This window comes from Lutzomyia longipalpis, chromosome 3 (genome assembly GCF_024334085.1).
Source record: "Lutzomyia longipalpis isolate SR_M1_2022 chromosome 3, ASM2433408v1".
In the NCBI taxonomy this organism is placed as follows: domain Eukaryota; kingdom Metazoa; phylum Arthropoda; class Insecta; order Diptera; family Psychodidae; genus Lutzomyia; species Lutzomyia longipalpis.
The window spans coordinates 17,759,748-17,786,864 of record NC_074709.1 but is presented as its reverse complement, the minus strand read 5'-3'; the positions used below and the strand labels follow the sequence as shown (position 1 = coordinate 17,786,864).

At 33.1% G+C, this 27,117-nt stretch overlaps 1 protein-coding gene across 3 annotated transcripts; it reads right to left on the bottom strand.

Moving 5' to 3' along the window:
* Positions 1-4,935: 4,935 nt before the first annotated feature.
* On the bottom strand, positions 4,936-23,720 carry LOC129792409 (tachykinin-like peptides receptor 99D). 3 transcript variants are annotated; one of them, XM_055831440.1, is made up of 8 exons: positions 23,391-23,714; positions 9,769-10,073; positions 9,289-9,437; positions 7,322-7,443; positions 6,763-6,863; positions 6,377-6,694; positions 5,849-5,941; positions 4,936-5,748 (listed from the first exon to the last, which is right to left on the bottom strand). In XM_055831440.1, exons 2-8 carry the CDS (start codon positions 10,063-10,065, stop codon positions 5,701-5,703), a joined length of 1,128 nt encoding a protein of 375 aa, XP_055687415.1. In that variant the 5' UTR covers positions 10,066-10,073; positions 23,391-23,714; the 3' UTR covers positions 4,936-5,700. The 3 variants fall into 3 exon arrangements, with proteins under 3 accessions (XP_055687415.1, XP_055687413.1, XP_055687414.1); XM_055831438.1 differs by having other exon boundaries at positions 4,936-5,941; positions 23,391-23,720; XM_055831439.1 differs by lacking the exon at positions 23,391-23,714 and adding an exon at positions 10,149-10,798 and having other exon boundaries at positions 4,936-5,941.
* Between the last annotated feature and the right edge of the window lie 3,397 nt (positions 23,721-27,117).

The following is a 27,117-nucleotide window of genomic DNA, read 5'->3' as shown; positions in this document are numbered from 1 at the left end:
GAAAGGAACGCATTAACAGGTGTTTATTAAAATTTAAAATTATCTACTCTAGGTGGTGGGAAACAAGGTGCTCAAGGTACACGTGTTTTGTTTAAATTCAATGTTAGAATATACGTTTATTAGAAAAGCTTAAGAAAATCACTGTACTAGCTAACAAATAACCGTAACATTTTTGATAGATCTTTGTGTGGCTTATACGATCAATGATTCACAAATGAGCCATTGTTCGATGCCAGTATTACAAAAAATAACGCAGAAAACAAAAAAATTATATAGCATAATAAAAAAACCCATCAAAACGTGAAATTTTATGTATGGAAAAAAAATTTTATTGTTCATTGGAGTTTATTAAAGATATGGTTAATTATAAGAATACAAGTTTTGCTATTTTTTTTCTTCTATCGCTTTTTTTTTTCTTATAACAAAAAACTTTGGTGATGCAGTTAGTCGTGGGTCAATTTATTATCGTGCATTGCGTGCGTATAAGTTCAGTGCTTGATTTAAGAGTTGAGTGCTTTTTAAGTTCCATAAAAATTGAATAAAAAAAAATGAAGCGATCTTATCGTTATAGTGCTACTTATTATCGAAACGTGAATCTGTTGCATATAATGAATCTTATTACCTTGATTTGATTGTATTTTGGCTTATTTAGCAATATAATTTAACTGACACAAGAAATTATTAAATTTTCATATTTTTCTAAATTTTCAGTAAATTACAATAATTGTGAAATTTGGAAAATAGCGAGTCAACATGTCCGGGCGTGGAGGGCCTTTTAAGTAAAATTGCTTTATATTTCAATATTCTGAGCAATTGGGGGCCCAAAATGATGTGGAAAGGCTTCCTGAGGGGTAGTTGGGTTCATTACTTGCGTTTAAAAAAATAATTAAATAATTAAATTTTTGACCCATAAAAAAACATTAATTTCGGTAAAAAAAATTTAAGAAAATTTAGATGGGAGCATCATTTAAGTTCCTTTGAGGCGATTTCAAGACGGTAGAACCGCATGGCATATTTTTTTCATTTGGAAAAAATCTAAAAACTCTATTATTAAATAATATCAATTATCCATTAGAGTTTGTCATTTATTATGATGGGAATATCGACGCCATATGATTATTATGGGCGTGCACCATATTTCCCCTCCATTTATGACAGCGGAATGTTTTGGGATATTTTTTGAAACATTTTTGTTTCAAAAAATTTTAGTTGCGAGACGGTATACGGAAAAGTATATTTCAAAGTTTTGCAACGTTGAGATTACTAGTTGCGGCAACGCAGATATCTATTGACCATCTACTTCGAGGCAATGCAGATATATACCGTTAGGCATGGTTGCATTGTAGTAAATGTAATTCTGCGCAACGTTTAGGCAACTATCAATGGTTTGTTGGGATATGATATGTGTATACATGATAGAGTTCCCTACTTATAAGCAGAAATTGAATCAGAATCTTAAATTCAACCCTATGTCTCCCAAGCAAAATTGACTACCCCTCCAGAGACACCAAAGAAAAATGATCTTTTCTTTTGGAAATAAGTCCCTTATTTTAATTTTGAGAGTAAAACAATTTTAGTAAATAATAAATAATATCTTTCATGTCAGTTCTACGAAAACTTAAAGTTTTTTCAAAGAAAAATATAAAATATATTTTTAGAAAAAAAAAACAAGAAAACTTCTATTGGAACACCTTGAGTATAAAATGAAAACTTACAGTTTCCATCCACCACCAACACAACCCATACAGACAAGACAACCCTCCAATATGTGGGAAATAGGGGAAATACAAATTTATCGTCTGTCCACGCTATGACGAAGTCCGGTGGCGTAAAGCAGCTGCTGGAAAATCACACGATTCTCATGAAAAATTAAGATCAAACAGTATTGATATTTTCACACATGTATAAATAACACCCATCCATACACCCCACGGTGGTATTGATCACGCCATTGCATCCCTTTCTATTAAGGTAAAAGGAAGTTTTTTTTTGTTTTTAGTTTATACGATGGCATGACCCATGATTCTAATGGGGTCAACTACTGGTCAACCACGTGTGTCATTTGGTAGCGTCTGCAGCATTAGTTTTCCGAGAGAAAATGTCGGAAATTTGTGGAACATATCAGAGTATTAGGCCAGCTGAGATGTAAAATTACCTACAAATAAATCGGGACTAACCAAATTTTGCACTACTCGATTCAGAGAATTATAAGAAACCTTTTTATACTTACTGGAGTGCTCTAAAACTTATGCTCCTTTCAGAAAATGCGTTTAAATATTCCCATACATTTTCCCATAGAAGCCATCAAAGCCATTGAACGAACAAGTGACGTCACTGGGGGGTTTCAAGAAATTGCTCACACAAACTCCACAAACCACATAAAATACTATAGTTTTTACAATTTCCACTCAACAAATTATAACGAGGATTAAAAAAAGTACTTCCTACATGAGATAATGCAGAAATAATAAGTAAACACACATTATTTCACACAAAAAAATCCCCACAAAAATGAAAATATTTACTCGAAAATTCTCAACTGTCAAATCATACTTTTTCGGAACACGAAATTCAGCGACGTCGCATGTTCGTTCAATGGCTTTGATGGCTTCTATGGAAAAATGTATGAAAAATTTTTCAAACGCATTTTCTGAAATGAGCATAAGTTTTAGAGCATGCAGGTAAATATTAAAAAATTTCTTATATTTTTATGAATCAAATGGTGCAAAATTTGGCTAGGCCGAATTTATTTAAAAGTTTGGGGTCATTTTCCGCTAATTCTACTGGCCTATATGTATCTCTCACCGGATACTGAAGGAGCTTTTTAGCTTGATTGATTCACTTTGAGGAGGTCACCCACGTACATTTTGCTTCAAATAATTCCCATTCTCTTCAAAAACAAATTGTCGACCTTATTTTTCTGGGTATTTTTAGCATCTTCATTCTCAAAATATTTTCTTGTCGTTTATTTTTTACTTTAACAACATAAGAATATATGGGTGAAATTGTCAAAAGAAGCTTTGAAATTGTACCTCAATTGATTCATAAGTTGAACTTGAAATATTTTCTTTCACTGGAAAATAGAAATAAATCACATGAGAATTTCTTTAATTGATTGTCCTTGATAGAAGTCATTTTATAATGCTTTCAACATAACGTTCAATTTGTTTGTAGCTTTAAGAAAATATTACCATTGCATTTCATGAAAAGTCGTTCTTGTTAATCATGAAATTGTAGAAGGATAAATATATATTAGACTTTAATATTATATACTTAAAATAATTTGTAAGCAATTTGTAAGAAGATAAAACACGTTTATAGGTTTTTTTTCCTACAGATTTTTATTTCTCTTCTCATTTAGACTTTTTTATACACAAGAAAAAGAATTTCCTTAAACTATGTTGAATTAAAAATAAAAGATAAATAAAACTCATAAATATTAAAGAAAAGTTCTTTTTTTTTCTATTTCTAGAGACAAAATCACATTTATTTGGTATGAGCAGGGATAGTTTTTCTGTGTATAATTCTATTGCAAACATAATCTCTTTTTGTGTATTTTCTTTTAATTACAAAAAGAAAATATTTTTATTAGTTTCTATGTAATGTTATGTGGTTTAAAAAACGTTTTCTGTCTCATTAAATATAAACTATCTGTTCAACAAGAGCGTTCTTACTAGAAATATTTGTTCTAATTCGATATTTTTCGCTGTAGTTGATGACTCTCTGGTAGAAATGAAACCCTGATTTCAGATTTTAGCTGTGTTTCTTTCAGACACAGCTTTTGTGTACCGAGCAAAATCGAAAGTCGTCAGATCGGGCTCAAACTTGGTATAAGCACGAATTAGGGTCCCCACATTCCAAAAAACGTATGCGCCAAAAAAAAATTTTTCCGGCCGGCCGTCCGTCCGGCCGTCCGTCCGGAGTTCAGAGCTAAATTGCAAGAGAACGGTAATAGATAGAGACTTGCGGTAAACGGCAAAGTTTAAATATCGAACGGAAGACATCCGATTATGATGTCAAATTTTACCCCCCCACCCCCGCATCCGCCATTTTGAATAACCTCAAAATTTTGTTTTCGCTATATCTCAGCCCCTGTAATAGCTAAAAATCTGAAATTTTTATATGTTATAGGGGCCATCAAGACCTTTCCAACGATACCTCATTTTCGAAAATCGGTCAAGCCGTTTAGTCAATATGGCCGCCACAATTTTTCATCGAAAATCGACCATAACTCGAAAACGGCTTGACCGATTTTGATCAACCCGGGCTCAAATGAAAGCTCTCAACAAACCCTACAACTCTCTAGAACATCCGAAGTTTCAAAAGTGAACGCTAGGGGGCCAAAAATCAAAAACAAAATTTTCGATGAGTTTTCGATGAATATCTCGAAAACTACGACATAATTTTTTTTCATTTTTTGATATGTTGTAGCTGACCATATAATCTAGCTTCGTGCCAAAAATGAAGAAAATCTATGGATCCGTTCTCGAGATATAGCCTTCCAAAGTTGGCATGTCATATCTCGGGTTCTACAAGTCCGATTTTGATCAACTCAAGCGCAAATGAAAGGTTTCGTGAAACCCTACAAATGTCTAGAACATTGAAACTTCGAAAAATGACCGCAAGAGGCGCTAAAGTCAAAAACAAAGTTTTCGAAAATTTCGAACTCGAATTTTTCGAAAATGGCGACATAAATTTTTTTCATTTTTCGATATGTTATAGCTGACTTCAAGACCTTTCAAACAAAAAAAATTTTATGAAAATCTATGGATCCGTTCTCGAAATATGGCCTTCCAAACATTTCTTAGGGTATGACTTTTCAACTTTTCCCGACTTTTCGCGTATTTAAATTAATTCGCGTTCTAGTTTGCTCTCACAAAATTGTTACACTGAAAGAAACACAGCTCTCGTAAGCTTGGTCAGCTTACCAGTACATTTTTCTTCCTTTTTAATCGTAAAATTATGAATTCTTTGTTATTTTAACAATATATTTTTTTTAATTCCTATTTTAAAGAAATCATTATCTTATTATTTATTCTTTAAATTAATTAAAATTAGACAAGCCATCTAATTGATATGAACAGAATAAATTAAAGTTGTAAATGACAAACAAGAGTAAACCAGAACATTATTAGAACAAATGAATATTTTAACAAACATTTGTGATAATTTTCTACACACAGATTGCCTGAATAATTAATTAAAAAATGGTTTTCATTAGGTAACCAAAGGTACACTCTTGCTAAACAGACTGTTTGAGAAATGATAGAAATATATTTAGAGTGTAGGAGGATAAAATTAGACAAATTCCAGAGTGCGGTAATAATAAAGAGAGAGTATTTTGGGAATGGCTTGCGTTTTTTCTTATATATTTCATATAGCCGCCCTCGTGCAGACATTGCCCCCATTGCCCCCTTTAGAGATCAATATCCTCAAATAGGATACCAGAAGCGACACCTTGTCGTGCATGTCGTACCTCATCCCCGCTCTCGGTGCCCTCGTCGTGGCTTGCTGTGGGCGAGGAGAATGTGAACAATTCGGTGTCAGAAGTGTTGTTCTGCTTCTTCTTCGGCATGAGTGACTCACTGTACAATATGTCATTGTATTCGCCGATTTTACTGCCACAATTGGTGCATTCGCCCTGCCGGACATTCCCGGATGAATAATTTGCCTTCTGCCGATCACCGAGAATGCAATTTTTCACAGCTTTCCACTCCACTGCACCACGATGGTGAGCCTTTTTGCCTTCTACATGACAAACAATGAGGTTGTTTGGGGTCACAGCGTTTTGATTTTGGGTCTTTTGGCGTGTTGATGTGTTTGTGTAGTTGGATCGTATTGAACTTACGCGTGTGTACACCGATTTCTCACTATAATCACCATGATCGAACCCTAGGCGGCATAGTGGGCAGCGTTTGCTGAATTCCCTCTTGAATTTTTCCTAAAAATGTACAGACAAAAATTTTATTTGTAGATCTCTTTTTTTTCAGAAATTCTAGGCTTCTAACTTAAAAATTTTAAAATTTACTATTTTTACATTAAATTTTGTCATTATTTGTAATTTTTAAGAAATTTAATAAAACAAAAAAACTTTTAAAATAATTTTTTCTTAATCTTGAAATTTTAATGTGAATTTTCATTTTTTATTTAGTACATAACCTTACATATTTAAAAAGAAGTAAATGATACTCTAATAAAAAAATACGAAAGAAATATAATCCTGATTCTAACTATATATCATAAATCTACTTTAAATTTTAATTTATAATATAAATCAATGGATATCCAATAAAAGTTTCATTACCAAACCAAGATAGGTAGATTTTAATATTTCATTTTTACCAATATAGTTACGCAAAAATTCCTTTTAACTCACATTGTAAATGCCATAGATGAATGGATTGTAGGAGGAATTGCTCATGGCTATCCAATCGGAGCAGAAAAATATGATATTTATGTAGCGATAGTCATTTATTCCAGGCCACGTTGCTTGTAGCACGTTGTAGAGCTGCAGTGGTAGCCAACAAATCCCAAAGAGAGCCACAACAATTAGCAGCATCTTAATCACCTTCTTCTTGTTCTTCAACAGTGTAACATCTCGATCATTTTGGGCATTTCCCGGTGTCTTTGAGCCCCAAAGTTTCACTGCCATTTGAATATAGACGAAGCTAATCACACAGAAGGGGATTAAATACTGAAAAAAAAAATATTTTAATTAATTTCTATCATTAAATTGATTGATTTTTTTTCAATTAAATTTACTTGAACAAGAACCAAAATGTAGCGATATATCCTCATTTGTTCATCTGTTAGATTTTCATTGTTACAGAAGGGCTTCGAGAGGACGATGAGGTCTCCCTCACCTGTTGAATAGAAAAACGGTTATTATTATAACATCTCGATACAAAGTCTTGGCTGGGAGTTATAACAATTCCCAGACACAAACTTTGTATTGAATTCTGTGTGAAGCTTGTGTCTTGGGTTAAAGTTAAATGTTTGGCTCATGGAATGGAAATGCGATATATCGTTGAAAATAATTGTTATCTGCATACATAAAGCTTCTATTTTGATTAAATTAAAATTCTTTATAATAAAATTGTGATTTTTGAACTCAATTGTTTAAATATAAATTCATCTGTTATTGAAATAAATTATGAGATTTTAAATTTAACGACAATTAAACAAGATTGTGCTATTAAATGAAGCCTCAGTCAGTCTACCAAATGGCAATACTGTGGACAATAATGGCCAATTTTTCCTGACCATAAAATCAACATAGTATGTAGAAGTGAGGTATATAAAGTAACCCCAAATAACTTACGTTTTATTAACTCCTTCACTTGAATCACTTCCATTGCGTAGTAAATTGGGGCTGCGAGGAAGATTGAAAAAATCCAGATGCATGCAATAATAATCCTACACATATTTTTGGACTGTCTCGCCCTGAAAAAGAAAATTGTGGTTAAAGATAAATTGACCTTCTCAAGCTGAAGGGGAACTATTCTTCATTGGCTATTCGATATCGCGGAATTTCCATCTTTTACGGGATTCTACTCCTTTTGACCCTTTGGCGTTCTTCTGTTATCGGATACTTATCTCAAATAGCTATTGATATGATTGACCCCATTTCTCTCTCTATAAGCTTTTCCTCATTTCCCTCATGAACTCAATGAATGGGTTTCAATGAGCAAAAGTGGGCGGCTTGGTTAATTTGAGAAATTTAATTGCTTTGCTTGATATATGAAACAAACTTAAAACCATTGATTATATAGAATTCTCACAGAGAATTTTGCTGTAGCAATAAAGCTCAAACTGGAGCAATCTCATTTAGGAAAATTTTCCTGTTATGTACAATTTTGCAGATTTTTCCATTCCTTATATATAAAAAAAACATTCGACGGGCATTTCTGGGACGGGGGTTGTTGAACCGCCTTTGCGATGATGAGAGAATGGTTTATAATGGAAAATTCGGTATTAATTATACGAAAGACTAAATTAAACTGTATACCAGTGATGGGACAAAACATGGAAAATTCATTAAATGCGTCGAAATTCGTTTATTGTGAGGATTGATATTTCTCACATGACTACCATTCAGGGGCGAGAATCCATGGGGTGCGGATGAAAATTTGTTGATATAACGGAGCCCCCATTGCAGAACAAAAGCCCACACAGAAAACACTCTTACACACACCTTCAACAGTTTGCATAAACCGATTAAATTTTCTGTATTTTACACCACTTTGAATTTGATTGATGAGCTACAAAAACCTATTTGGCGGCTTATTTTCAAATCTGCAATCATACCATTTTGTATGGGAAGGTAAATTTAGCAACGCGGGAAATATCAAAGCCAAAATAGTGTTAATATAGTAAATAACAACTCCATTATTTTGGCTAACCACAGGCAAGTCATTAAAGCGAAATATACGAGTCTCTTGTTCAAACTAAATTCATCTAATAAACATGCAGTATGTGAAAATAGTTTTATTGACTAAAGTTTGAAAAGCATATTCTACTGAAAGTTTCAGAATTTTCCTACAGTATTTAGCCAGAGCTAACGTGTTAAAATCATAAGAAAATTTCTAGTTGAGTAACAAATTCAAGCCTCTTGGAAAATGTTTAGGAAAGCCTCTTTCTTATTTGAAACCAAATTCTTTGTGGAATTCTTTAAAAAAATTCCTTTAAAGAGTTTGAAACTAACCCCTCCCCAAAGCCCTAAGAAATAGGACTATAAGAATAATTTGTTTCTTCGGCATATCTTTTAATTCTTACTTCCCAAAGACGCAAATTTGCATTCTGATTAAATGATAAATCGTGTCAACGTCCTACAATTGTCAAATAAAAATATTCATCCCCCACAGTTCTCTGCTTTTCGTGCCTCCGCAATGGATTCTGTCCAAAAAAAAATTGCATTTTACGACTTGATTTTCCGGAAAAGATTTCCCGATGCAAAGAGTTATTTTCGGATGAAAAATTAACGATGGAAATGAAACATGTAGGCACATTGATAAAATTAGTGATTAATTGGTTTTAATAAATTGGATCAACAGGTGAAAAACTCCTGGCAGTATAAAGGAACTTTTTTTGGCAAGTCTTCCGTGCCACGGGGAAAATACGAAGTTATATGCAAAAATCTACCCCAATACAATCTTCATTGTTTAAGAAAATACCAAAAGGAAGGTCTATTAAAAGTGTCAAGACATTTAACTTTCCACCCAATTTAGCTGGGTGAGCTTTAAAAGGGAACGTGGGTGCGGAAATACCTTTAAATTTTGCGAAACTCACCTCAGAGGATTAAGGATGGCCCGGTGTCGGTCCACGGCAATTGCTGTCAGCGTCAGGACAGACACATTAACGCTCAAGAGCTGAACAAATGGGCAGAAACCGCACATAAATTTGGGCAAATTCCACCGCTGAAGAAGGGCGGCCTGGAACTGAAAAATAAACAGGCACGTTTTAAAAGAAATTCACATGAAAAAGAAAATCTCAGAGCTTCAGAAAAAAATTTAGGATGTAAATAAAATTTATGAGGGTTTGTAATTGATTATAATAATGTCGCGGTTGCATAAATCTCTTGTGGGTTCTCATGAGTCAACAATTAAGATTTTGTGATTAAATTAATTTGCGTGGAGAATAATTATGTGGAAAAAAATGTTAGTTCTGCGTGCGATTTGATCTTCTAGTTCTTTAGCTGAAGGAATCACGTCTTAACCATTTACGCTAACAGGAGTAAAGTGTAAGATAAGGATGAGGAGAGTTACTTACTTGAAAGGGAATGGCAAACATCCCAATAATCACATCAGCTAGGGCCAAATTGGCAATAAAGAGATTCGTCACAGTTTGCATTTGGCGGGTTGTCGCCACAATCCAGATAACCAGCCCATTCCCAATTACGGCAAGGATACTTATTGTGCCATAGAAGATGGATAGGAGCACAACAATACCCACTGGAACATCATAGAGGAGATCATCCACATTGAGCTCCTGAAGTTCCGAAAAATTCTGCTGTGTTCCATTGAAAATCTCTCGGTAGAACGTACTATTTACCTCCACGTCAGCCATTTAGCAAACTGCCAAAAGGAGAAAATTTTACATTTAAGGTATATTTCATATTTTCAATTAATTTCATCACATGTTGTTTATACCATGACACCCTCATGTGGTAAACCATACCGCTCTCTTGTATATTGCCATGATAAACCAAACCACCATCAACATGACTATTTTATGTTCTACCACCATATTATTTTGTGTATTTTGTGTTTTTTGTGTATTAATGCGTTGTACATCCCATGATTTACTTTGAATGCATTTTAATTTACACCCCTCTGAACCATCTGCTCTCTATCAAATTATCAATAAATTATCAGCATCATAGCAAGAATTTGATTTAGAGAAATTTTATTTATCTCATTGCAAACTTAAACAGAATCATTACACGCAGCCCCAGGGGTATTAATAAAAGCATGAAAATCAGGATGTGTATTCAATCCATTGCAAATACGAATCATTTCTTTGGATTTTCATAAAATCACATCACAATATTAATTTAATAATACATTTAAATTTAAATTATGAGAACCCTGTAAAGGGCTTTCATGGGGAAAGCCCGTAAATGTTAATCAAGTCTAATAAAATTCATCACTTTTGAAATAAATCAATTAAAAGATGGAGTGTGGTTTGCGTGGTTTACACTTCAAATCCAATTAAAAGTTCTTCATTTTGATACAAAATATTGTGACTGATAATTTGATACTATGGCAAAGAGAGCGCACTTCCTGGCATCCTTTGAAATACTCCTCACACAGTGACTAAACCACGAATTTTGCGGTGGGAAAAGGAGAAAGTCAAGCAACAAGTGTGCGAAGTTTATTTTTAAGTCTCGCTTAGTATATACATTTTCTTGCTAATAAGCGCCTTGAAATGTGTGGAGTAAACAACCACCGTCTTCGCATAGCAGCAAAAGGTATTTTATTTCTTCTCAAAAAATCATAATTTTCTTTTAGATGTGATCCTTTTTTAGTGTAGTGATTCTTTCGAAGAAAAGAATAGCATAGCTTTTGTGTACCCCACGAAAATTTCCCCACGCTTGAGTGTGTGGTAAAACTTGTCTTGTTTTTTTTTTTTGTAGAAAATGTTGGTTAATAAATTCCTTCTCTCTGTAGCCACTGAAGAAGGCTCCGGACGGAGCCGAAAGCTCTGGAAAAGGTAATTTTTTCTGGGTGAGAACCCAATATAACTGACGAAAAACTCGGAAAAGATGTTGAGAGTTCGGTCAAGTAATGATTATGCTGATTGAAATACGGGAACGACCTTCTTTATATTTTCTTAATTTATTTTCATATGCGACGTTTCGAGGGCGTGGATTTCCCTCTTCTTCGGGCCTACATAAATATGTTTACAAAACATTATCAGAAATAGAACCCACAATAAATAATAAACAGAAATTCTTACAATGATAGTGGCGGGATAATAACATCAATATAAAATCTATCAATACTATCATTCTATACAATGCTAATAAAAAAATGCCGTCGATTATACCACTTAGAATGATCAAAAGATCATTTGTGACAATTTTCATGGCTCTAGCGAAAACTTCTCATTTTTATTTATATTTTTGTTTCCCGAATGGTGTATAAAAAAAACTCGCTTTTTAGCTAGAACAATTCTTATACGCACACGTTTTCTCAAATGTATGAATAATAATAATCTATTTACACCCAAATACATGATAATTTTTTTTTAGGCAAATGTATAAATATATTACGAGAAGAAAGGATTTGTTTATTCATTTACTTACAGAAAGCCCCAACCGTACGATGTTGTCATTTATTTTTGTATCAATAATATGGAATTTACGATGCTTTCATTCAAAATTCAGAGAATTCCAAGAAAAACTTGGGATTTCTTTTTTGTGCATCGTCATGGAAAATCAAGTAAATTCTTTTAAATCTTTAAGAAACATTTTATTCATTAATAGCACGCAAAAAAGACTTTTCTTACGCGCCTAATCCGATTTCATGGTAATGCCTAAAAACCACGCACAAGGACATTTTGTTTATTATTTTTTTAAACCCTCCATCATGACTCATTCCCCGGTTCGAAAAGCCATCAAACACTTTTCCGAATGAATAAACATTCCTAGGGGCGGGATGTTCCAAATCAAAAGAAAACATTGATTTTCTCTTTTTTTTTTATATAAAAACGAAGCGAAAATATTAACTCAATGAAATTGACGAATTTTAAGTCTATGTATGGCGAATAATGTATGTAATGCAATTCAAATTTGATTGCGTGCAAATTAATTTAATTGAATGAAAATAAATAATATTCGATGTAATTGCGTTGAGAGCCACGCTATGTAAATTTTTAATGAAAAATCATGCTGCTGTTTAAAGACCCTCCATTGTTGATTAAACGTTAATTACCAATTAAAAAAATATTGAAAGGAAAATTGAGAACAAAGGTTCGTTGCCACAGAATTCCTTTAATTTTTAAAACGGGTTATATCGAAGATTTTTTTTTGCAAAATTGTTTTTAATTCTTCTGAAAATTATTTAGAATATTTAAGCAAGAAATGTTCTTTAAATTTAATGAGAAGAATTTCACTTTAAGAGCATAGAATAAATTTTTGTGCTCAAGAATGTTTCTTTTGTGCTATTAAACTTATGAAATCTTTCAGAAAACCACTAGTTTTCTTAAGTTTCCTTTTAAATTCTTGGAAATTTTCTAACAGTTCTAAACATAATAAATAGAGCATAAATTTCTTGCGCAGGTTTCAAATGTTCCGAACTTTCTCAGAAAATAGATGAGAAAAACATATAACAAGGTTTTGAAAAAAATTCTTAAGACAGGACAGAAATACCCTTGACCCTGCTCTTGACGATAAAATCTATAAGAACTCAAGCTGCTAACTCACCGATGTTCCCTAGAAAATTAATCTTTTTGTACCCAAAATAATCGCATAAACCTCTTCATTTGATCTTCTTCTTGCCTGAGCGGAAATTAATTTTCTACGTTCCACGTATGTAAATTTATTGAGGCGCGATTGCGTAGAAAATTGCAAAACATCCCTTTAATCTGTTTACCCAAAATTAAGAAGCAATTTATTGGGCATTTCGCGTTCTCCAGGCGGTGGATTGTGAAATATTGTGCGCTAAAAGAAAACCCCAACTGATAAGCCAGCGTTATGCTTTTATACCACAATGTGGGGTGTCGCGTGAAGAAGGTGAGACGGAAGAGAAGTGCGATAATGAGGGTGGAATTTATTGGAAAATGAGGAAAATGTAATGAAGCTATAAGATTGTAAATCATCCTAATTTTCCCATCCAATATTTCGGGCATAAATATCACAGCGTGGATAATGTGCGCGAGGAAAAATATGGAACAAGGCTATAGGGGGATCGCATAACTTTCTTCACTTCTTGCACTTTATGACCCATCTCGCAATGGTTCAATGCCGGATTTATTGAATTTTTCACTTAAGAAAGAGCACACAAAAAATTATATTTACAAAATTCAATAAATGAACTTATTTTGAAAAACATTTTATTTACCCTCATTTGTGAAATGAGATTTACGTACTAAGAAATCACTCAACACACCCTAATTTGCTTGTCCTTTACACACAATTTTGTGCGCAATTGAGATATTTCTTTTAATACATTTCTTCACACCCCGGGTGGGCGATTAAAAGCCAAACTCAAGAAGAAAATCTTTTAATTGCTAGAATCATAACCAGTTTGCGTTTGTTCTCACCTAAATGCTGTTTGTATTAATTTCCCCAAAATTTGAAATAAACCTTCTTGCACATTTACGCTACTTAGACATATTTGAAATAAATTTGCAAAAAAACTGACGTATTAAATTGGTTAGATGGCATTGAAAGAGGTTCTGGTTGGCACACAAAATTGTATGTATGTTCGATTTAGCAAAGGTAAACAATTCCTATAAGATAAACACTATCACTTGTGGGAGTATAGAGGAGCATATCATGAAGAAAGGCGTGAATAAGTGAAGATATTTATTTTAATCTCCGAGCTCTTCATTGTAACATCCGAGAGAGTATTACTTACACACAATGATGAAGAAAATTCCTCCACCAGGCATAAAAAGAAATGCTCACAAAAGATAATGCTTGACTAACAGAAGCCTTGTTAGCTTTTTATAATCACAATGAGGATTAGTAAAGTGTGAGAATTATTTTACTGGATTTTATTATTAAGCTAAAAGAGTAACACTGTGGTGAGACAAGATGGAAAGTACATAGAGATACATAAGCTTGGTGATTAAAGTGAGAAGGCTCATTGTGTGGGAGAGTATTGTGATATACTTTTCTATCTTTTTGCGATAATGAGCTTTAAGTATTTTCCTGTCTTTCCCGCTTATTTCTGAAATTTTTTAAATTGATCAAATCAGTCACTAAATTGCTCAAATTTCTTTATCAATTTTCAAAGTTTTTCTTCGTACCTTCTATATTTCAATTTTGATAAGAAATTCCTAAAGATATGGTACTTCAGCGTATATCGTCAAATTAAAATCAATTTGATAATCCCTCAACCAAATGATTTATGAAAATGCTTTTAAAACATTTTTTCAGACAAAAATCATGAAATTTTCCTTTGCAAAATTTTAAAGTTTTCTTTTATTGAATTCTTTTAAGTTGAAGACCTTTCAGATTCAACGACGGTTTGATTTATTTTTAGTCCTTATTATGTTTTTTCTATAACCTGGAAAATTGGAAAACCATTAATGATTGATTAATATCTCATATCTGTAGAAAAAGCTCAATTTCATCTGACAAAGTGAGTCTGAAAATATAACATTATGACTGAGCCTTAAGATTAGACCAATACTGGACATTTATTGCTACTTGGCATGAATATAATAAAAGAATGGAATATATAGCCTCAGGAGATATTTCTCTATAATACAGCTACCATACAATAAATAGCAAACCAATATCTATAAAGAAAAAAAAAGAGAAGAAACATCAGCCAGGATGGAACTAAATAGACAAAATAGACAAGTTGAGATATGTATGCTAAAGCCAGACATAAATACACCAATAGATAGCTCCTTGAATGTTCAAGGAAGTCATCAAAGAGACGTAATTTTCTTTTTTTCATCTTGCGACACTTTCACAAAAGAAGAAAAATGCGACTGGAATATGCCATAACGACCTCATTCTCTTTTCTTTTCCTCTAAAAATAGAGCTAACCCAATGTTGCTGAGTGGAAAAAAATCAACATCATCTCTTCTTTGCCTTCCAATTTAACCAATTTGCATTCTCTATGCTCAAGTTGCATTTTTATTAAGTCTCCTTTGTAAATCACACCAATAAGCAATCTGTAATACTCAATCACATTTCATATCATGACTTCAACCCTTTCCGCATGTCTATGGGAATGTGCTATTAGGTAACTATCAATAAATTGCCTCTATAAATAAATCATATTGTGATATGGGAACATAGGAGAAACCATATCTCTATTCTTAGTCATAAAATGCTAAATATATTTATAGATTTCGGTGTGATATATCCGGAATCAATTACAGATATAACATATACATAGTACAACACATTTTCCCATATTTCAGCAACAAAGAGATTTCTTTTGGAGATACCCGAAAAAAAATGTGGTAGTACCAGCATTTTCCGTTGAGAAGCAACATTATCCAGGGAAGATGAGAGAAAATTCTATCAGGTAATTCAATTCATTGTTATTTAGATAAATAGCCCATCTCCAGAGAATTATGGAGAAGAAGTTCTTTTTAAATTTTCTTTTTTTTTTCATTCCATTTGCATTCATTTGGAATGAGATAAAGATAGGAAAGAAGTTGGTCTCATTGGATTACCAACTTTGGGTAGAACTTTGTGATTTTCTGCATTTGTGCGGATTCAGAAATAAACCAACCTATTTTGGTATTTTCCTTTTGCTCTTGTGAACATTGTTTTGTCAGTAAAGATGTGGGCTTTTTGGGTAATAAATGAGAAGTCATGTAACTTCACAAAGTTCTAAATTGAGGCTTGTTTGAGATTTTCAAAGATTTTTTTTTCTTTTGAAAAATGAAACATAAATTAGAATAAGAATTTAAGAAGCGGTGCTCTGATTCGAAATTCCATGATTTTTGCCATTTGTCGCGGAAGCAAATAAAACAAATATTTTACGAACAAAGAATGACCTAAAAGGTAGTTTCAGGGTAGTAAATTTCCAGCAAAACTGTCACCCCTATGTCAAAATTTATTAAATGTAATCTCAACAAAGTGAATTCTTCAAGGACTTTTCTGATATTTATTTTGATGCTTCATAGGCAGACGGAATTTTTCTTTATTCCCATTTTGAAAGCCCAAATCTCTCATCTTGGGGGTGCAAAGGGCGAATGTACAAAAAAAAAGGTGAAATTAAAAATCCTTATCGGATTCGTATTGTCGCTAATGAAATAAATTAATTTCTATCCCGCAGCATCTCTTCATACCTCCCACCCCATCCCTTATGGATCCCATGAAAATATGTCATGTCCATCACAAGTGTTTTTATGAAGCACCAGAGGAGTATTTATATTTGACGAGCTCAGCGTGGTAGTCCCCAACAAAAAAAAGAGAAATTAAATTTTGAACAAATTAAATAAAGCTCCATTTGGCACCCAGAAGAATGGATTTTCCGTCATCTGCGCAAAGGGAAACTTTTGTGAAAATTCCAAGTCTTTTTTTTTTCACCAAAAGAATTTCACATAAATTCGCTTAACTTCTGATAACACACACATATAGGAAAAAAATACAAATTCGTAATATAAATACCATATTTGCCACACTCTGTGACATTTGATGGACAGATTAATAATTATTTTTCTTTAATTCCTCAAACCTATATGCTTGTGGTACTGAGGCGTGATATTAAATTCTTTTGTGAATTTAAACACATTTATCCTGAAGAAAATCCCACAAGAACGCTGCTTAGATGTAGTTAAATGCGATAAATGTCAGTCATCCACATAAAGCTTTACTCGAAATGCAAACTATTATGTAAACTATAATTAGAGCTTTTCAAAGACAAAAGCTTGAAAGCACTCTTACAATTTAATTAAATTACGTAAAAATGAAAGGAATTTATTCGTTTAAAGGCATAAGGACATCTAATTAATTCGATGTAGCTAAATTCCAGGTAGTTTCTTTAATTCTTGAATAAAAAAAATATAAACCACGCCTCCATTGTAACTTTTACAATTCTTTTTAATATTTGGTCAAGATTTTTCATTGATTTTATGAGAGATACCGAATGAATAAACTCCTTTCTTTTTTTGTAAAATATTGCCGCAAGATACATTAATTCATCTCAGGTTGAAAATGCATTTTTTTCAAGTTGTTCCAAAATTCTTGCACGATTGCCTTCATCTCAATTTGCTGATTAATTCACGAAAAAAAATGACGAAATAAAATATTCATTAAGGGGTGGAAATTAATATGCTTCCTATCGCTTCATTCTATCATCTAATGTATATAAATATTATATAATTAATCAACAGTATATAAATTTCATCATGTTTATCTCCCTTTTGCATTTTCATACAACAAAGCAAAGAAGTAAAGTTTTCCAGCATCCATAATGCAACCCTTTGCAATAAAAGCTGATGACGAGAAAAGCGTCTTTTATGTGCGTCAACTGCAACTTTTAATTAAATTTCTGAACGTTCTGAACAGTGTCACTGCCAATGAGGCAATCTTGTGGACAAATTTACGTGCTTGTGCTAGATGACCTAGGTAGATGGGGACGAACTCTGTGGTGGTAACAATAAAAAAAAACGAACCCCCAGAAAATTGAGTTTGGAAGTGAAAATGAGAAGAGACAGCATTATCACCTCAATCATGAGTCACAGAAAACAATCAATAAGTGAAGCATATTTCATCTTCTTGATTGTATCCTCTAGAGTTAATTGAATTCATACGTCAAACCAAGGAATAATTCAAGAGGGTTCTAGGGCGAAAATTGAATTTCATTTATAAGTCACCTAATTCTCCACGTGAGCCTAAATAATAATTCATCTGTGTCCTGACCTATGTAGAAGACTTTTGTGCTTGCTACTTCAAATGCAAGGCAGTCTAAATTTGCGCATTATATTGTTGGAGGTTTCTATTTAAAACTAAATCATTTTCAAAAGCAACCTGCGCGGCATTTTTGAATTAAATTTTGCCATGTAGCTGTTTGCATATGAGAGGATATTTATTTGCTTTTATACGTCTTTACTTTGTTACAAAACCAAACCGACTGCCATTTGCAGAAAGCAAAGCTTTATGGGTGAAATTTAATTTTGTTTGCAGGTTGTCAGGCAATATAAAGAACATCAACATCACTAGTTGGGAGGAATTAATTTGAAATCTAGAATAGTGGTTATAAAATCTTTTAAAGTGGTTTCGCATGAAATGATTCCCGTGGCGCAGGACAGGATATTTAATGAATTTAGGAGCTTTTATTAGAAAGATTTGCAAAATGTAGTGACGCACATGCATTAAAATTTTTTATATATAGTCAAATGCTCTTTCATTTGGTACTACAAGCTCTCTCGAATGAATTCAAAAATAAATCCCAAAAGCCACTGGATGTGCACTTAACCACTTTAATCGCCTTTTCATATTGACAATTTTTTTCAGTGAGTTTTGGGAGATTGTAGTATCAATTGGGAGATTTTATGATGGAAGACTATTATTGAATTTCCAATCTTTTAAAATATCCTATTCATCACCCACGGTCGTCCCTTTACAAATTTCCAATTTTATTAGCCGATTGAATCGCATATTGGGGACTATATTCACCATAATGGTTTTAATCTGAAATGTGTGCATGAATTTCAATTGCTTTTGTACTTCATTTGAGGTACATTCAATTTTATCTTGGTTTTACATTGATGGAAAATCAATATAGTTCATGGTTAATATTGATAAAATGCACATTGTAAAAACAGAGTGATAAAAAATATTACATTGTCACTATAAAATTAAACTTTAATTTTATTTTATCGACGTAAAAAACAAATTATATGTATCAATTTTGTAAATTTTATACTGAGAGACGGAATTTCCCCTTGCTTTGCCCTAATATAAGGAGATTCAGCATTTGTGAAGCGATTGATTGATTTAAAAGAAATTACGACGTCGTATCGATAACATGCGGGCTGTATTCCTGAATTTTGGAAGAAGAATCATCGAGGTTTTTTATCACAGGAAATTCGCCTTCAATTTAGCGTGTAGAGAATGTGTAAATAATTCTATAGGCTAACGAAAATGCGAGGGGAATCCAATAAACGATTATTTACATTCTGTTCTCGGTACAAAAGAATGCTGAACATGTTATACAATCTAATTCTTCGTCGGGTGGCGTATTTTTATCGATATTAATAGCATTCGGGATCAGTGGTACAACGTATTAGAATTAATAAAAATGAAATTCAATCAATTGCCTTTCGCTTTCTACATTAAAAATTCGCTGTGCTCCTCAACTTTGCCACACAACTGGTGCCAAAAGTGCCTGAGGAGAGCTTTTCCTTGATTGAGACATGTGTTTTGAAAACTCTCAACTATCATTTTCATTTTCCTTGCAATTTTGTGCCTCATTCACTTTTTTGTTGGGAAACTTGAGTAGTTTGAAAGTAAATATAATGGGAAATGAATTGTATCAAATATGTATGATGTTTTTCCTTTTATGGTTTTCTCATATTACTTTTCTTCTGTTTCACCAAAAGTTCTTTTTACAAACTAGAGTTGTGAAGCTTGCCATGAAACTTTTTTATAGATTAGTCATGAAATGAAAATTTGATTTTGAGGCTAACTTAGGTTAACTTTTAGCAAATTCTTTATAAGATTAAATCCATTTGAGGTGTTTGAGAATAAATAGATAAACAAAGTAAAAAATACATAATTTTGAAATTTTACCTTTGATTTTAACCAACCGACTGTTTCGTGGGTTAAACCGATAATTTAAGATTATTCTCCAAAGTTAACTCAAAATTTTAACTTTTAAACCTTAAACTCTAACCTTTTCCTTATATTCTTTTAATTTTGTGGAAGAGGTTTTTTTTTCGCTGAGAGGGATTCCTCCGTAGAGGATGGCCATTCACGGATTTCTCTATGAGTGGGGAGCGACTTGCCACCGGAACCCTCGGGTCTCTGCTGTCCCCTCTAAGACTGCACTACTATTCCCATGCGTCCGCTCACGTTGAGCCACCAAGCAAGACTGAACTCACTCTATCGATGATGCAGAGATCCACCGGCACAAGCTCGCCCGCAACCAGACATGTGGAATAATTCCACGAACCCATCGGGCCCATGCCAGGACTATTTTTGGCATTCGACGAAGGGAAAGCTGACTACAATTTAATGCCTTTAATTTGTAAAAAAAAATCATTAATTATCTCTTTCATTAAATTGATCAATTAATGTTTCTTTTCGACTTATTCGTTTTTAATTTTTTTTTGAAAAATCTTTTTAAAAAACTGATAAACAGACAAAAAAAATTTAATTCAGATTGAATATGTTCAAAACGTTTCAAAAGAACATCTTTAATCTATAATTTCTAATACGCAACTAAAAGTTTCCACTCTGTTCTTTCCACGGAATAAATTCTGCGGAATTCTCTTCCATGGAAAGTTAAACTTTTACGCTCAATTGAAAATCGAGTGTTTGTTTGGAATGTATGATAGAACTGATAAGACAATCTCCTGTGTTCCCTTTTTATTATATTTTTCCGGATAGTGTTACATACCATGGATTTTCTCATATTGTGTGGAAATGACGAGCGGAAGCACAACTTTCTGACAGCCTTCACGTTTTTGAGAGAGGTGCTCTTATTGAATCAACTTGAATAATATTTCTTTCCTTATCACGGGGGTTGTTTCTTAAGAAATTTATTTATATTTGCTCATAGTAGAAGATTAAGCTTCTGTTTTCCCATTAAAGATTTTATCAACAATATTTATCAGGCACCTTATTGCAAAATTCTCGACTTTGTGCCGCACGTTGTTATCAGGAGAAAAACAAGAAAGCTTGTAATTAAATTTATATTTTTAGCTCCTTTTCTTTTCACCACAAAGAGAGAAGAAAATTGAGGAAGATATGGTTCAAGTCTTTCGGGAAATATGAGCATAAAGATAATAAAATAAACCAGTTAACTTTAGTACTTAAATAATATTATGTTAAAGCCAAAAATAAATATAAAAATCCAAATGTGTAATAAAATAGCATTTTGGTGGTTCTTAAAATAGAATTTCAAAATGCTAAAATTGCCAAAAGCCAATTTATGTTGAGGTAAGGCAACAATAAACACATTTAATTGATTTTTTTCCAACATAAAATTAAACATTCTATTTTTGCCACCAATTGACGTATCCAGATGTTTTTTTTTGGTGAAATGTTGGAAATGATTCTGCTAATGTATATTGAATTAAATTTTTAGGGTGAATATTGGGCGGGAAAAATTATCTTGATGAAATTTCAAATGATTACACGTTCAATTTTCGCCGAGAATGTTTTTTTGCACATAAATGTGAGCTGTAATATATCAAAATTTAACATGATATCAACATCAGCTTAAACAACGAAATTTGTCATTTACAGACATTATTTTGCGGGGCTGTCTCACGTCCATCAGTCAAGGACCAGAAAATGGTGAAGTGTGAAGAAAAAACATACTCTTCTCCTTCAATTTGAGGAGGGCATGTAAAGTAAAAGTAGGTATTATTAAAATGCGGGGAATCAATAGATGTGACATCGTGCTCTCGTCATGTTAAATCAACCAAAGTGGGGGCTAAGTATAAAAATTCCTAAAAATAACATGAGTTTTTTTTCGTACGCTGAGGGTGCGATTTAATGATGTGCGTGAATATGCATAATGAAACATTTAAAAGCATCCTGTTTAGCCATTGAATTATAAATCCTTTAATGGATTCCACATGGAATTGATTGTAAAATGGAAATTCTTCAGCCATCTGAGAAAAGTATTTAGCATAATTGAGTGTGTTTCGGGAAATATGTATATTTCAACATACAAACCACCCCCAAGCTGTTGCTTCATGCTCTTCTTTTTTCTTCATAAATAAAATAAAATTATCCAGCACATTCCTGGATGATCTTTTATGCGCCGCCTGGGGGTGTTAAAATAAGTTTAAATACATATAAAGTTACAAATTCAATTTTCACACCACAATTTGAAATGGCGCCGTTTGCGAATTTTCACTCAATTAGTATTCAGCTGATCAAAATTCTGTCTTTTGACCCGAAAATTCGTGAGACTTTTTTTTCCATCTACACACAAGTTAGAATGAAAGCCTATCATCTGGCTTTTCTTTACACTTCATCAGAAGTAATTTCCAAGTTTATTACAGGAATTGATAAAGGGATGGGAGGGTTGTCATTTCAGTTGGGTAAAAGAGATGGATTTGAGAAATTTATGTGTTGGAAAAAACCCTAAACTCGTGGTTGGTTGAGAAGTTTAATCATGAGTTTTGTGCAAAAAAATTGTTGAAAGAATTTCTAGATTTTTTTTGTTCAATAAAGAAAATTTGTTATGAAGAATTTAAAATTTGATGGACTTTGCGAAATCTTTAATTGAAAGGTAAGATTGATTGTGTATCATACATTATAGATTTAATTCTTGATTATTTCTTGATTAAGGTAGTATATGGGATACTTTTTCTTGACAAATATGATGGATTTGTCTTACCCCTTCCACTCCCATTGAATAAGAAGGAATAGCTATATATCTTTAACTTTAAAAGGAAATAAAATTTAGCGGTCACAGTTAATTGTATGAGCGGAGGTTCACGGGAAAATTCTCCTTATTTAGTTTTCTCTATCAAATCAAGTTACAAAAAAAATCAGAACAATAAGAATATCTTATATGATTGACTTAAAGGAAACACATAATTTAAAAATTTCTTAAACCCACAATTCTCTAAAAAAAATTCTTTAAAGTAAATTTTAAAAATTCTGAGGTGCAGATTTTGTGATTTCTATATTATCCATAATTTTTCAATTTCATGACAGGCAAGAAAATGTTAAGAAAATAATCAATTTCACTTAAAAGAAAAACTTTTAAATATTGAGCCAATAATTAATCTATATACCTACATATTACGTGTATACATAATCTTATCATTTTCGATGAATTTTAATGATTTTCTTTTTTCAAATCAATTATTCAGTCCATGTCTCAAATAGAATTGGGCATATTACATCTTTTTCTCTCGTTGAAAAACTTTTAATTTTGTTCTCAAAATTTAATTAAAACTTATAACAAAGCACAAAAAAGAAATAATTCCGTAAACTTAGGGAACAACCGATAGGTACATATACAATTTTTGTTGGTCATCGTGTAAAATAAAATGTGTCATACCGTGAAATGGGAAGAGATTTATCAAAAAGTTTCACCAGGAGACACGCACAAAATTATACACATCAGCACGGGGATGGTTTCAATTCCCAACTGCGAGATTTTTTTGTATTCTTCTTCTCTAAACCCGCAAACTTTCACTGCCAAATCATGCGGGTGGCGCACGATGGGGCAAAAAAGAACTCAAAGAAAGTAATCACTCAACCCAATTTGGTGTGATAAAAATTCCAATCGCGTTTGATGAGTTGTCGTACTAATTTGGTGGGGACCGGAAGGTGTGCTGCCGGAAGAGAGTTTGCCGGAGCACCACCGCTCGAGATGAACTTGGAAGGAAAACTGTTAAGCGTGCGAAAGATTTTCCGCCAGCAACGTCCCAAAAATTTCTCGTGGAGATATGGGGAAAGCACGAAACGAACATGCGTTGCTGCGTTAATGGCGTACCATCGACGCAGTAGACCAACGGGGGTCAGAAAAAATAACAGAAAAATTCATTCATTCACCACCGCAGCTTTTTACATTAAAAATTCATTTTCATTTGGAGGGAAGCACGGGGGGAGACTGTATATTAATTATCTGAGTCAGTCATCATCACTATGTGTAGTATTGTCGTCCACCCCCCATCTGGGAAGCCGTTCGTTTTGGACGTAAACATAACAGCTTAAAGAGTCTATATTGCAGACAGAGTGAGAGTGGACGCTTTAAGCTTACCCATTCGTTTTAATAAAAGCTTTTGTATGCATGACTCTCTCGTTTGTGATGTCGGCAATGGAAATATCCTCTTTTGAACACCCATCTGCGTTTTATTAATTAAACATCTTATTTTAAGATGCGCAGGGTTAATCAAAAGAGCACACACATTGCGGAAATGAGGCCAACATGGTTGGTCAGATGAAAGGCATAATCTCCAAGTAATATTAATTAATAATCACCAGGATTCTCCATTTCGCACATTGTTAAATAATTTCTGAAGATCACGATGGAGGCGCCTGGTAGTCACGAGGAGCTTTTATCGCTTTAATTAAGTCCAACTAAATTCACCTAAAATGCAAAAAGCTTTTCACTAAATATTCCTATTAAATACAGAACGCTCTCATTGTACTATTTTTAGTACAAATTGCAAGAAAACATTGTTTACGTCGAATGAATAAAAACGCAAAAAACAACATTATTTTCACAAAAGCGATTTGTTAAAAGGAAGAGTTTTGAATTTCTATATAAAAGTTCCAGGAATACTGCTTACAAATTGACTCTTTTAAATCAGATTAAAACAGATTTATTTTTATAAAAATGTCGGAAAAGGCTTAAGAAAAGAATTGCAAAATAAAACTTGCAAAATATACATATGCTGTTGACGCAAAATCTATAAATTGGGAAACCCTCAATCGACGCGCCAAATTCAGTAGTTGCGGAGAGAGGATTCTGCTTATTACATCCCTTATATCCACACTAATTATTTCGCTGTCAACTATACAATTGAAGACATGTGAGGTGAGCGAGCCTTCGTTGAGCTAGAAAACGTATTATAAGAATTTTATTTAAAAATTCTTAACACGCTCTTCAATCTACTTAAATCTGATTTAATTTTTATGTTAGCTATTTAATCATTGACATAAAGATTAAACGGATTGAACACATTAATATTTAATGAAGGAAGATCAGAAAAAATCACATTTCATACCTACATACAAAGTAGTTTCAATTAGCGGACACACGACGACTGAATCACTTGATTTTCTTTAGAATTTCTTTGAGAATTTTCTACAATATTGAATTTATGGGGAATCTTGAAAGCTTTCCAGGAATTCTGCAAATATATTTCCATCTTTTTCATCACAATATAAAGGGTCCCCAATCTCAGTGTTCGCTAACTGATGTCTTCACTGCTGTTAGTGAATTTTAATAATCCATCTTGGGCAGGCAAACATTTCTTTTTTTGACATTTTATTGAATTCTAAATCCTCTCCATAAATATATTTATTTCATTTGCTATATACATAAGTCTCAACAATGAAAAAATGAAATTCATTCATATGAATATTTCAGAAGCACTTTCAAGAAATAAACCTTGGGGTGCTCTTGTTGAATTCCTTTCCACGTGGATTGGAATTCAGGGAATCTTTCAGCTGACTGTCTGGAGGAAGAAAAATTTACAAGAATCTAAATAAAATAAATAGAATGCTATTAGTCTTAATCTTTTAAATCTTAATCGTTTTTCCTTTAAACGGTGTTTTCATTTAAAAGATGGCTTTAGAAAATTCTTAATTTCCATAAAAAAAAAGCGCCAATACACCACCCCTCAAAATTTCTTATTCCTATTGTATTTCATTGCTGAAATCTTCTTTTTGAGGATTCAATCTTTTTTCAAGTGCTCCTCTCCAAATATGTTGGTCATTGCCTCATATTTTCCTTTTACATACACACAGCTTTCCTCTCGAAACCACCCTTGAAGTGCTTATTGGATCAACAGTTTCTTTTCATGTCATCCCTCTTGCCATTCACCACCACCCTACCTGAGTGAGGGATCCATTCAATTCTCCTTGTTAGGCATCACCGTGTGTGCGTGAAAAGAATTTGGGTTTGTGTTTGCAAGAAGAAAAGAAATTTCATCAATTGTAATTGGAGATAAAAGGTGATTTTAAGGGCAAATATCTCTAATTAGAAATCTCAATTTGAAAAAGTTCCCCGAATTTACCTGTCAAGCTCTTTTTTTGTCACATAAATTTTTGATGCTCTTAAAATGTTTCTGTTTTTAATTGCAAGCTCAAATGCGAAGCTTTCGAAAGCTCCCAAGAAGCAAATTAGAGAGGAAGAAACGAAATTATCTCTCTCTCGGGATTTATTCCGCATATCATGGAGTAAATATTTGTAAATCTTATGAACGCATGTGATCTGGGGCTTTATTTGTTGCACAGATGGGGGGTGGGCGGTACAGTGTGTTTGCTCTCTGGTCGAATTCTCAATGAACAAAGGGTGCGCCATTCAAGAAGTGTACACATCCGATGAAATACAAACTATGTAGCTCTTTATTTAATTTATCGGCCGTTTTTTGTGATTAAAAATAGAACACACCTTGATGGTAATTTTGTGGTAGCAAATTTATGGAAATTCATTTCCCAATTCAGCTGCACGCGCCTCCTACACGGGGACGAGGGTTCTTCCTGTGACAAGATCGCCAATTAAGGCTCTCCATATACAGTTTAAAGCATTTAATTAGATTTATTGTGCACGGTGGGTTTTGCCAGCAATAAAGGTACCTACTCCCACTCACATTGTACAGAATACTGTGTTAATCATTATCGCCACTCAAGCACTTTCTCCGCAATTTTGTTGATGTGAATATTGAGACATGGAGATGATGCGATGTACTTTATATAGCCCTAATTCGTATTGTTCTCAAAATTCGCTTTTGTGCCCCACGAGTGACACAGAATATTAAATTGTCATCTCACTTTGAGAGATTTTCACGCCATTGCAAAATGGGGGGAACAAGGCTGAGTGGCGTATTTAAAGTTTTCCCAGCATTAACACTTTGTTAGTGGCGGAGACAACGTCTCTACGAGATAATGATTACATAGTTCAAGCAGGAAGATTGTCTCCATCATGAATAATACTTTGCGGCTGAAATATTGTCAACAGATGTTCACGACGGTATGAAGATGTATTATATGGGAAGAATTTTATGTTGATTAATTTGTAATTATGCACAGGAAGGGGATGAAAGATTATTTTT

Excerpts from the sequence above, each read along its gene's own strand:
- LOC129792409 (XM_055831438.1), bottom strand. The coding sequence starts at position 10,065 with ATGGCTGACGTGGAGGTAAATAGTACGTTCTACCGAGAGATTTTCAAT. Across the intron at positions 7,444-9,288 it reads GCCATCCTTAATCCTCTGAG|GGCGAGACAGTCCAAAAATA; the intron begins GTGAGTTTCGCA and ends TTTCTTTTTCAG. Across the intron at positions 6,864-7,321 it reads AGTGAAGGAGTTAATAAAAC|GTGAGGGAGACCTCATCGTC; the intron begins GTAAGTTATTTG and ends TCTATTCAACAG.